This window comes from Rhincodon typus, chromosome 21, assembly GCF_021869965.1.
Source record: "Rhincodon typus isolate 14 chromosome 21, sRhiTyp1.1, whole genome shotgun sequence".
Taxonomy (NCBI): Eukaryota; Metazoa; Chordata; class Chondrichthyes; order Orectolobiformes; family Rhincodontidae; genus Rhincodon; species Rhincodon typus.
In genome coordinates this window covers 26,952,761-26,965,365 of record NC_063352.1, presented here as the reverse complement: position 1 = coordinate 26,965,365, position 12,605 = coordinate 26,952,761, and the positions used below count along the sequence as shown (strand labels likewise).

At 40.7% G+C, this 12,605-nt stretch overlaps 1 protein-coding gene and 1 pseudogene across 3 annotated transcripts in view; one reads left to right on the top strand and one right to left on the bottom strand.

The window, feature by feature from the left end:
- The window catches only part of ern2 (endoplasmic reticulum to nucleus signaling 2), a 97,184-nt gene that overhangs the window by 23,033 nt on the left and 61,546 nt on the right, over positions 1-12,605 (top strand). For all 3 annotated transcript variants that reach the window (XM_048609500.1, XM_048609499.1, XM_048609498.1), the window contains exon 2: positions 8,165-8,279. In XM_048609500.1, the coding sequence (XP_048465457.1) occupies positions 8,180-8,279 (100 nt within the window). In that variant the 5' untranslated portion in view covers positions 8,165-8,179. The remainder of the gene's footprint in view (positions 1-8,164; positions 8,280-12,605) is intronic.
- On the bottom strand, positions 1,702-2,676 carry LOC109910481 (annotated as a pseudogene).

Sequence of the window (12,605 nt, the reverse complement as noted above, 5' to 3'; positions counted from 1 at the left end):
GAGGCCCGAAACGTCAGCCTCTCTGCTCCTATGATGCTGCTTGGCCTGCTGTGTTCATCCAGCCCTGCACCTTGTTGTCTCGGATTCTCCAGCATCTGCAGTTTCTACTATCTCTAGTAGAAATCTTGAACTCGCTCTCCAAAAGACTGTTGAAATTGTTGTGAGTTGGACCTTTCAAGACGGAGATACTTTTCTGTGAGAGTTTCAAAGAATGTGGAGGAAAAGCTGGAATCTGCAACTGAATGGTGTTTATGCATTATTAACTAATTTAATGATTAGAGCAGACTCAAACGACCAAATGTGGTTTCCAAAGTCCCAACGTGTAATGAGATTGATTGGCTGAGTGGCCCTTGTTCTGAGAGTTGTTAAATTCTTAACTTACCACTATGGGAACATATATGTGAATGGACTGGGAAAACCCTGTCTTTACTTTATAAACTTCTTGTTTAATAAAGGACATTTGTCCCTGATTTTATTAGTGAAAGTAATCAATACTTATCGATCTATTATGTCAAAAAAAGCCATTGTTACTCTTGGATGATAAGTGCCTAATTAATACCACTAATCAAAGTATAAATAAGCTAATTTATTACAAGAAAACAGTTTTAAATTTACAATCATCATAGAACCTTTACAGTGTGAAGGCAGGCCTTTTGACCCATCAAGTCCACACTGACCCTCTGAAGAGCATCCCACCCAGATCCACCCCCCGACCTATCTCTGTAACCCTTCGTTTCCTATGGCTAATTCACCTAGCCTGCACAGCCCTGGGCAACTTAGCATGGCTAATCCACCTAACCTGTACAGCCTTGGACTCTGGGAGGAAACCGGAGCACCTAGAGGAAACCAATGCAGAAAAGGGGAGAGTGTGCAAAGTCCACACGGATAGTCACCAGAGGGTGGAATCGAACCTGGGTCCCTGGCGCTGTGAGGCAGCAGTGTTAGTATAGATAGAAGAAGCAATCCCACGAATACCAATTCAGGCTCTCAGATTTTCTATGCTTAGTTCTATACAATACTGTTAATCTGAAACTTTCTATCCTTCATTTGAGCATCCACAATTCAGTTAATAAGTAATCAGGCACAGTAGGGTTAATGCAACTTTTAAGCAAACTGACCATGAGCTGCAAGGGTGTTGGTCTAGGTACACATTGCAATATTTCCTTGTTACTGTTTGCTGTTGGGTTGTATTCAGTTTAACTCTGATAGGGAAGTTTTATTAATGTATTTTATACAATTCTAAGGGAAAATAGTATCATTATTTAAAGAAGTGAAGAAAACAGACTATGGGAGAGAATAGTAAGGTAGAATTTATTTTCAGTTGCTTCCCCAAAGATCTAACAGGTTTGGGTCTCAGTCAGTTTGTCTTATAAGGAGAGGTTGGACAGTAATATGCTTATTAGCCTACAACAGACACAAAGATTAAAAGTAGTTACAGATAAAAGATAATTAAACGTGATGTGGTTAGTAAATAAACATTAGATGCAAAGATTAAAAGTAATTCTGGATTTTAAAAAAAAACTTGGAAGTGATATGGTGTGTAGATAAACATCAGATACAAAAATTAAAAATAGTAACAGATAAAGGATACTGAAAAGTGATATGGTTGGTTTTAGATGTCATTTCTTTTTGTTGCATTAGGTCTTTGTCTTCTTTGATCATGCCCAAGCTATCTGGCTTTGAGAGAGAGACCAAATACGATCAGCCAGATGTGGGCCCTAGTTTCTCCCAAAACGTCCGCTGAGCTCTCCCTCACACCCAAAGCTTTGTGTGCAATGCAAGACCACCTCCTCGGGTGTCATCCTTCACTGAAGCCACTGAATGGAAGCCCCTATCAGCTGCTTGGTCCTCTGTTACAACCCTAATGTGATAAGGGACAAATCCACAACAAACACCAATGTATTGGATTCCCAGATTAAAAGCATTTATTGCATATTAAAAATGTCCCATCTGGTGAGAATTTGTGGCACCAGACCAAATGAAAATTTGGGAAGATCTTTGAATCCCTGCCTTGTAGTAGCCAGGTGTGTACAGATCTATGGGCTGCACCATTAAGTGTGCTTTTAGTTTGGCAGCTTGTAAACCTCAACTCATAAGCATCATAGTTTTGAGGCAAGTGGCTAGCTCAAAATGGCAGTTCGCTCCAACACTGTCAGTAGCAGCCTTTATAAGTCTACCTGCACTGTACCCTACTGATAATGCAGTAAAATCACCTGGACCAAAGCATAAGGTGACTATGATGCTGCTTAGCCTGCTGTGTTCATCCAGCTCTGCACCTTGTTTTCTCTCATGAGGTGGGACCAACTGGTTTACCAGATTCCTTCAAAATATGAACTGTTGACTCTGTTTCCTTCACATGTTGAAAGTACTGAGCAAGCATGAAGTTTATGTTTCTCTTGATAAAGACATCTAGTTATTTCCTGAAGATTGTCTCCACCTCTGCCTCATTTTTTGCAGCTGAGGTAGGAAGGGATTTGGCTAACTACTCCAGTAACCAGGATGTCTCCTTCACTAGCCATCACCCTAGCAACGTCACATGCAGCTTCACTTTCAAGCCTGAAAATTTTTGTTTCATATAATTTCCTCTGTTTTTCAACTTGTCTTCACTTGCATGAAAGGTGAAATCTACATGTCTGTAGAACCTGCTCTGAGGAACTCACAGCGTAGCTCTCTCATAGCTTTGGGTTATACAGTTGTCACTTCTGGTGTCCAGGGTCCAGCTTTACATAAGAAGATAAGAACCAGGAACAGGAGTAGGCCATCTGGCCCCTCGAGCCTGCCCCGCCATTTAATAAGATCATGGTTGATCTTTTTGAGACTCAGCTCCACTTACCTGCCCACTCACCATAACCCTTAATTCCTTTACTTTCAAAAATTTATCTAGCCTTGCCTTAAAAACATTCAGCGAGGTAACTTCAACCACTTCACTGGGTAGGGAATTCCACAGATTCACAACCCTTTGGGTGAAGAAGTTCCTCCTGACCTCAGTCCTACATCTGCTTCCCTTTATTTTGAGGCGATGCCCTCTAGTCTTAGTTTCACCTGCTAGTGGAAACAACCTCCCTGCCTGCACTTTATCTATTCCCTTCATAATCTTATATGTTTCTATAAGATCTCCCCTCATTCTTCTGAATTCCAATGAGTATAATCCCAGTCTACTGAGTCTCTCCTCATAGTCCAACCCTCTCAACTCTGGAATCAACCGAGTGAATCTCCTCTGCGCCCCCTCCAGTGCTAGTATATCTCTTCTCAAGTAAGGAGATCAAAACTGCACACAGTACTCCAGGTGTGGCCTCACCAGGACCCTATACAGCTGCAGCATGGCCTCCCTGTTTTTAAACTCCATCCCTCGAGCAATGGCAGACAAAATTCCATTTGCCTTTTTAATCACCTGCTGCACCTGCAATCCCACCTTCAGCAATTCATGCACAAGGACACCCAAGTCCCTCTGCACAGCAGCATGCTGCAATTTTTTACCATTTAAAACATAGTCCATTTTGCTGTTATTTCTACCAAAATGGATGACCTCACACTTATCAACATTGTACTCCATCTGCCAGACCTTTGCCCACTCACTTAGACTATCTATATCCCTCTGCAGACTTTCAGTGTCTTCTGCACACTTTGCTCTACCATTCACCTTAGTGTCATCTGCAAATTTTGACACATCAGACTTAGTCCCCAACTCCAAATCATCTATGTAAATTGTAAACAATTGCGGTCCCAACATTGATCCCTGAGGCACACCACTAGCCACTGACCGCCAACCAGAAAAACACCCATTTACCCCTACTCTTTGCTTTCTACTGGTCAACCAATCCTCTATCCATGCCAATACATTACCTGTAATACCATGCAACTTTATCTTATGTAGCCACCTTTGGTGTGGCACCTTGTCAAATGCCTTCTGGAAATCCAGATACACCACATCCACAAGTTCCCCATTGTCCACCATGCAAATAATGTCCTCAAACAATTCCACCAAATTAGTTAAACATGACCTACCCTTCATATACCCATGCTGGGTATTCCCAATGGGACAATTTATATCCAGATGTCTTGCTATTTCTTCCTTAATGATAGATTCAAGCATTTTCCCCACTACCGAAGTTAAGCTAACTGGCCTATAGTTACCTGCTTTTTGTCTACTTCCTTTTTTAAACAGTGGCGTCACATTGGCTGTTTTCCAATCTGCAGGAACCACCCCAGAGTCCAGTGAATTTTGGTAAATAATTACTAGTGCACTTGCTATTTCCCCATCACCTCTTTTAGTCCCCTGGGATGCATTTCATCAGGGCCAGGAGACTTGTCTACCTTTAGCCCCATTAGCTTGCCCAGCACTGCCTCCTTAGTTTCTAGTTTCGAGAGTAAAAGCAAACCCTCCATCTCCAATAATGACCTCCCCAGAGGACAAACACTCCAGAAGTCTTCTTTTGGCAGCAGTCTTTCTGTCTTTCCTGAATGCTGACATTCCAAAGGCACTTTCTAGCTCTTATGGGGCATATGGCTGTCTGCTTGTTTTCAGCTTTGAGGGATTAATACATATTTATAAATGCAAGCATTCTGACTCTGTTTCAGGCATGGACCCAGGATGTTATTTATTTTCTTTCAATGGAATGGGATGACAAATTTGTGACTAAAAATTTGTTTGTTACTGCCCATCATGTTGAATGCTTATTGACTGTTTACAAAACAATTGCACAGTAAATCAGATTTCACATGAGTGCAAACATAAGGTTGAAGCATTTGCAACAATTTTCAGCCAGAAATGCCAAGTGGATGATCCATTTCAACCTCCTTCAGAAGTTCTCAGCATAATAGATTCCAGTCTTCAGCCAATTTGATTGACTTCACAAGAATCACAAAATGGCTGAAGGCAGTGAATATTGAAAAGGTTGTGAGCCCTAACAACATTCGGGCAATAACGCTGAAGACATATGTTCCAGAATTTGCTGTGCTTCTAGCTATACTATTCCAGTGCAGCTAAACACTGGCATCTACCTATGTAGAAAATTACCTAAGTATATACAAAGCATAAGACGAATCCAAACAGGCCAGTTACTTCCCGAACAGTCTACTATCAATCATCAGTAAAGTGACAGAAGAGGTTATTAACAGTACTTAGTAATAACCTGTTCACTGATGCTAAATTTGGGTTCCTCCAGGACCACTCAGCTCCTGATCGTATTACAGCCCTGGTTCAAACATGGACAAAAGACCTGAATTCCAGCAGTGAGGTGAAAATGACAGCCCTATGCTGGTGTGAGTCACACCTAGAACATCGGAAAATGGTTGCACTTATTACAGGCTAATCAGCTTAGTGCCAGAACATCTCTGTAGGAGCTCCCCAGTGTAGTGTCCTGGCCCCAACCTCAACCACAAATGCACACACCCAGACTTACTTCAGCATTGTGTGACGACTCATTGCATCTGGGCAAGAATGGATATGATGGATTGTTATACTGCACAGATTGGAACTAGTAGGATGCATTGCTAGGTCATAAATGCTAAAACAGGGCACGTGTAGATTCTTCCTAACAGTAACAATTTTTATGCACTTAAAATTTCAGTTAAGGTGTGCAACTGGATTACATTAAATCAGTAGGAAACACAAATAACTACTACACTGAAACTAGAAGCTCTTTTGAATCTTTCTACTTGTTCATGAAGTTGGTGCCTATGGCAGTCTAAAATATGTCTACACCCTTTCACACCCTTGTAGAGAGTTTAAAAAGATCTGGTTGCACAAGTTATTAATGAACGGAAATTGCCCTGCAATTAATCACATTATGATGAATCTGTAGACATTCAATAAATAACCACACAGATAATGAGTCACAAGTCTTGTTCCTAAACCAGCATCCAGATGGATAGTGGTGAATAATAATAGTTAGATCTTCAACTGCTATAGGACCTGCAGAACCTTAAAGCCAACTAAATCTCCATGAAAAGTACTGTAGTTTATTACCAGTATTGTATTCTGCTTATTTTAGTTGTGAATGCTGTAATAGTATACTTTTCTAGATGTTTGAACAGGGCTGTGCTTGCCTGCAGTTCTGTACCCTTCCAGTAATATCTTGCATTACTTGCTATCAAAGCTTATACGTCATAATGCTTACTTGCACAAAGTATCAGAGTTTGTGTCACAAAATAGCAATGAATCAATCAGTTTCAAGAAATGAAAGGAAGGGAAAGAAGTAATGGTGTGAAATAAAAGAAAAAAAATTGTGAAGCTAATGTCAACAATAGGCTGAATTATGTGGGTTTAGGAAGACTCCGAAAACTTTTCTATATATTTTTTTAAAAATTCAATGAAACTAGAAATTTATCTTGTGCTTTGGTAGTAACCTTGTACTTTAAGAAGCAGCCTGCAGTGGTTATTTCACATTATCTAGAAAAGGTAAGAAAGCTGTGTTTGTATCTTAACATACAAAAAAGCACTTTTAAAATCCAGATCATTATCATATTATTTTCCTGTAAAATATGGTGAGATTTGCTTGTGTTCCCTGGTTTATCAGTTGTACCATTAGTCAGCCATTCTAAGGGTTTTCTGAGTTGCTTGTTATGAACTGAAGGAACATTCCTGGTATTAATTCTTTTTATATAATTCATTCATGGGATGTGAATGTCGCTGGATAGGCCAGTATTTACTACCCGTCCATAATTGCCTAGAGGGCAGTTAAGAGTCACCCACATTGCTGTGGGTTTGGAGTCACATATAGGCCAGACTAGGTAAGGATGGCAGTTTCCTTCCCTAAAGGGCATTCATGAATCTGATGGGTTTTTCTGACAATCGACAGTGGTCATCCATGGTATCATTTGACCCTTAATTCCAGGTTTTTTTATTGAATTCAAATTCCACCATTTGCACAGCAGGATTCAAACATTTAAAAGTTAGCGATTAATACCACTAGAAAATACGTGTCTACACATATTTGTATTCGGGAATATCCCATGCATTATGCTGCAGAGCATATATGGGGCCTCCTCGCTGGTTGTTTGTACTTGCAGTCTTGGCTCAAATAGAAAATCTGGTCACCTAATTGACATACTAGCCTGTATCACAGTCTGAGAACTATGCTCCATGGTAAGTAAGCACCCTTGACAGAAAGCAAACATTAGAATTTTAAAGAAAAAACAAACCAAGTTGTACCTGAATACAAATAGTTCTATGATTACTGCAAGATTCTGCACTCTGATGACTAGAATGAGCCTTTCTCTTTAGATGCTGTGATAGAAAACACAGCCTCTTCCTCCTCTCCACTTTAGGTATTCAGCATTTAGAGAACTTTTTTCTTTGACTATAACATTACATGATGTACTGAGTGTGGAAATGGTAAATACATTAATTTATATGATAATCTGGTAGTGTTGTGAAAATTCAAAGTGGCTGATGACCTTGACTATCTGTGGACCTAAGAACTAAGAAGTCAGCAGCACTTGTTAGTCAGCAACATACAATCTCCTTTAACACAGGGTGTATAACTTCTTTAACTCCTTCAAACGTGTCTGCGCATCTGGATTGCACCCACCAGAGCAGTAAATGTAGATGTTTTACTGATGCATATGTTCTACCACCTTAGAAAAATAATGCTGAAATATTGACTTTACAACTGACCTCTTTCTCTTATTTCCCGTCATTGCCCTATTTTCAGACTGGGGCATGGACGAGCGTTCTGCATTCCAACCAATGCCAACACTCCGTCTTAGCCCAGAACTAGTTGGCAATTTTGAATTCACTTTTCTTTCCTAGTGAAGATATGTTTGGCCAGAAATCAATGCCTTTCCTGACAGCACAACTGATACCAGAATTATGTAAATAGGAAGCTATTTCTCACAGCTATTTACATTGATTTTGACCATTAGTTAGTAATCTTGGGTATTTCTGGGCGTCTGATTCTTTGCAATCAAAGTTTAGGAGCTGTATTAGATGCAAATATCAAGAGCTGAATCTAATGAAGCACCCTGGAGGCAATACCATACATGCTAAGCTGCACTGAAAATCTTAGTCAGTAAAGATGTTGCTGTTGATTTCTGTATGCCAGTTCTAGAAAGAAAATTATGAAACCAAATTAGACACAGATGTATATGAATGGATTTGAATTTTGAGTTATTTTCTTACGTTTTGAATTTTGACAGCAAATACCATTTTATATTTCACCAGTGTGCTGTTAGCACAATGACTCTCCCAGAAACATTACTATTTATATCGACACTCGATGGGAACCTGCATGCTGTCAGTAAACGAACTGGAGAAATCAAGTGGACCTTAAAAGAAGGTAAAACATTTTTAATGGATATAATATTTTTAAAAAAGACAAATTGTTATTAAGGCTTTCTGCATATATAACAGAAAAATCACCAATGTGTTGAAGGTAGCTTTCTGAGTTTAACCAAGATATAGCCAATTGATGGTAAACATTCTTTACCCCCTTCCTACTTCCTGAAGCTGTCAACTCTGTTTTTATACCAGGGCTGTAGCCTATTGCACCTGGTGTTCCCAAGATGTCTCCCATCTTAGTACTAACCAAGTGTGAGTCTGCATACTTACTGAGATCAGACAAGATTGGCTATTTTCAGACTGATACAGCCATAGGCAGAACATTAGCCTGAAGTTCTGGATTGCTAGACCAGTGACATTGCCACTACATTTCCACTTGCCCCAATTATTTTTAATCAACCTGTTCAGGCATCAATAGCTCTGGGACAGGTGGGTAATTGAGCCCAGATTTTCTAACCCACACTTTATCATTTCACAATATAGCACCCTAATATTTTCAAAAATCAACCTGTGCAGACATGTTATATATTTGTTATGACAGATGTGACTTGAATCCAGAGTTTCTGACCTAGAGGTATGAACAGTACCCCAGCACCGCAAAAGCCCTTTTGCATGAGTTACATGCTGGCTAACAGATGGTAAAAACCTTTCGTGTGCTCGTTATAAGCCTGGATTATCCATCAGCGTCCAATGGCTGCTGTAAAAAAAAAAATCACATTTGGTTATATCATTACTGAGAAATCTAATGTTAGTGAGGGTACTGTGGATTTCATTCTGGTTGGGTGTGGAGAGCTGATTTCTTTGCTGGCTGTAAATGACCATCAAAAGCTTGATCTTTGTCTACAGAATATTGTTAATCAAAGAACAAGAAACATGCAGACTAGCACTGTGCAGTAACAAATCATGGATCCTCTTATTCCATTGGTTTCTGCACCCAGTGAGTTCTCCGTCATTTTTGGGCCAAGTAAGGAAGGTGATGTAGTACTTCCCTGGAAACCCTGCAATCGGAGACAGTGTAAAGCACAAGGGAAGACAATGGCATAATGGTAATGTCACTGGACTAATGATTGATCCAGAGTCTCCGGCTAATGTTCTTGGGTTTAAATTCCACCATGGCAGATAGTTAAACTTAAATTCAATAAAATCTGGAAATGTAAAACTAGCCTAATGGTGACTTTATGATCACTGTTGATTGTCATAAAAATCCATTGGATTTATTAAGGTCCTTTAGGGAAGAAAGTCTGCTATCCTTACTTTCTTTGGCCTACATGTGACTCGAGACCCACAGCAATATGGTAGACTTTTAACTTGCCTCTGAAAGAGCCTAGCAAGCCATTCAGTTGTATCAAACCACTATGAAGCCTAAACAAAGGAATGGAACTGGACAGACCACCTGGAATCAATTTAGGCACTGGAAACCAGAATAGCAAGGCACAGCCTAGAAAACCGTTTAAAGTCTTCCTTAGCAATATCAAGAGGCTTGTACTAAAACTGGAAGAGCAATCACAGACTAGTCAAGCAAAAGTTATACTGATAGAATTATACCTTACAATGTCCCATACACCGCCACCATCGCCCCTGGGTACATCCTTTCCCAGCAGCAGGACAGTTCCTTCGGAGGTAGCAGTGCAGGGGTAGGCAGCCAAGAAGGGGTTGCCCTCTGAGTCATTAACATTGACTCTGGATTTCATGGCAACAAGTCAAATATGTACAAAGAAAGCTTCTGCTTACTGGTAATATCAATCTGGTGAAGTTCCAATACAGGACGACTTACATGCTAACAGTGAAAGAAACTTGCAGTCGACAGGCTAAGTGATCCCACAACCAATGGATCAGATTCAATCATAGCAATCTTGTCACAATCAATCTGAATGGTGGTGGACAATTAAATAACTAACAGGAGCTGGAGCCTGTAGAAGGGCTTCCATTCTTAATGATGGAGGGGTCCGTGCATGTCAAGGTAAAAGAGAAGGCTGAGCATTTGCATCCATCTTCCATTGCTGTGATCTGTTCCACCTTGGTCTGTTACTGAGGTCCTGGCATATTTGGTGCCAATTTTCAAAAAATTCAGTTCATTCCGCATGATCTCAAGAAATGGCTGAAGGAACTGAATACTGCAAAGATTATTAACTCTGATGGCATTAGTGATAATACTGAAGACTTGTGGTCCAGAATTAGCTCACTGAAGTCTAGGGTATCCAGGACAGCTATAATATTGGAAGCCAACTGTCAATGTTGAAAACTGCTCAGTTATGACCTGTACACAATAAACATGACAAATCCCCAACTGCTCATTCTTGATGAAAGTGGTCATTGACAATACTGTCAAGCAACACTTCAAACAATTGACCTGCTGACTAATGCTCAGTTCGGGTTCCTCCAGGGCTGCTCAGCTGCTGACCTCGTTACAGCTTTGGCCTATACATGGACAAAAGACCTGAACCCCAGAAATGAGGAGAGAGTGCCTTCCCTTGATACCAAGGCAGTATTCAACCAAGTGTAGCATCAAGTGAGCAGTATCAAAACTGGAGACAGTGGAAATCAGGAAAACATCTCTGCTGTTTGCAGTCATACCCAGCACAAAAAGAAGAAAGTGATTTCTAACAACTATAAATCATCTCAGCACCAGAACATCAGTGCAAGAGTTTGTTAGGGTGGGAGATGATGGCAGCTACCCACCTCAGTGGGTTACTGAGGGTGGGGAGAATCCAGGTTACTGGAGGCCCAGAAAGAACCGACGAAAGCTGAACCTAGGTTTGACATTCAGAACCATTCAACTCTTCCCCAAATTAGAAACAGGAAAACGGGCTTCTCCTGTGAGGGAGTTAGATAGAGAAACCCAGCAATTCCCAATATTTTAAAGGAGCAATAAACTCCCGACCTCTCATTAATGATCTTTGGACTTTTTAAATACATCTGTGCAATTCCAACCGCTTTTAAAAATCAGTTAGTGGAGGGGGGAGATGATAAGTAATTTTGCGGATGACACAAAGATTGGCTGGATGGTTATCGGTGAGGAAGAATCTCTTAGGTGACAGGATGTATATGGATTAGTCAAATGGGTAGATCAGTGGCAGATGGAATTTAGCCCTGAAAAGTGTGAGTTGGTACATCTTGGAAGAAGTAACAAGACAAAGGAGTACTCAATGAATGGCAGGATGCTAGGAAGCTCAGAGGAATGGAGGGATCTTGGAGTGCTTGTCCACAGATCGACGGCAGGTTAAAAGAGTAGTTAAGAAGGTATAAAGGACACTTGCCTTTATCAATCGTGACATAGAATATAAGAGCAGATAAGTTAAGTTGGAGCTATACAAAACTTTGGTTAGGCCACGGTTGGAGTACTGTGCGCAGTTCTGGTCACTACATTATAGGAAGGATGTGATTGCATTGGAGGGGTGCAGATGAGATTTACCAGGTTGTTGCCTGGGATGGAGCAGTTTAGTTCTGAAGACTGGCTGGATAAGCTCAGATTGTCTTCTTTGGAGCAGAGAAGACTGAGAGCGGACCTGGATGAGATATGTAAAATTATGAGGAACGTGGACAGGGTGGGTAGAAAGCAACTGTTCCCATAGTTGAAGAGTCATTAACAAGGGGGGCATAATTTTAAGGTAAAAGGCAGGATGTTTAGAGGGGATTTGAGGGAAATAGTTTTCACCCAGAGGGTGGTGGGTACCTGAAATGCACTGTGCGAAAGGGTAGTTGATGCAAGAAACCTCGTAACCATTAAACATACTTGGATGAGCATTTTGAAATGTCGTAACATTCAAGGCTATGGGCTTAGTGCTGGAAAGTGGGGCTCGTGTAGATTTAGACTTTTTATTGGTGCAGACTCAATGGGCTAGAGGGCATCACCTGTACTGTATGATTCTATGATAGTGTCTTCAGCCCAACCATCTTTAACTAATGACATTTCCTATGTCATGCGAACAAAAGTGGGGATCTTCACTGATCATTACACAATTTTCAGCACAATTTGCAACTCCTCAGATACTGAAGCAGTCCAAGTAACTACGCAGCAAGATCTGGACAACATCCAGGCTTGGGCTGATATGTGGCAAGTAATATTCATGCCACACAAGTGCCAGGAAATGACCGGCTCTGACCAGAGAAAATCTAACCATCGCCCTTGATGCTGAGTGGCAATTAGTGAACACTGAATCCTCTACTGTCAATATCCTGGGGGTTACCATCAGAAACGGAACTTGACCAGTCATCTAAATACTATGGCTGCAAAAGCAGGTGAGAGGCAGGAATTCTATGGCAAGTAATCCAGCTACTGTCTCTGCAATACCCGTCCATCAATTACAAGGTACTAATCAGGAGT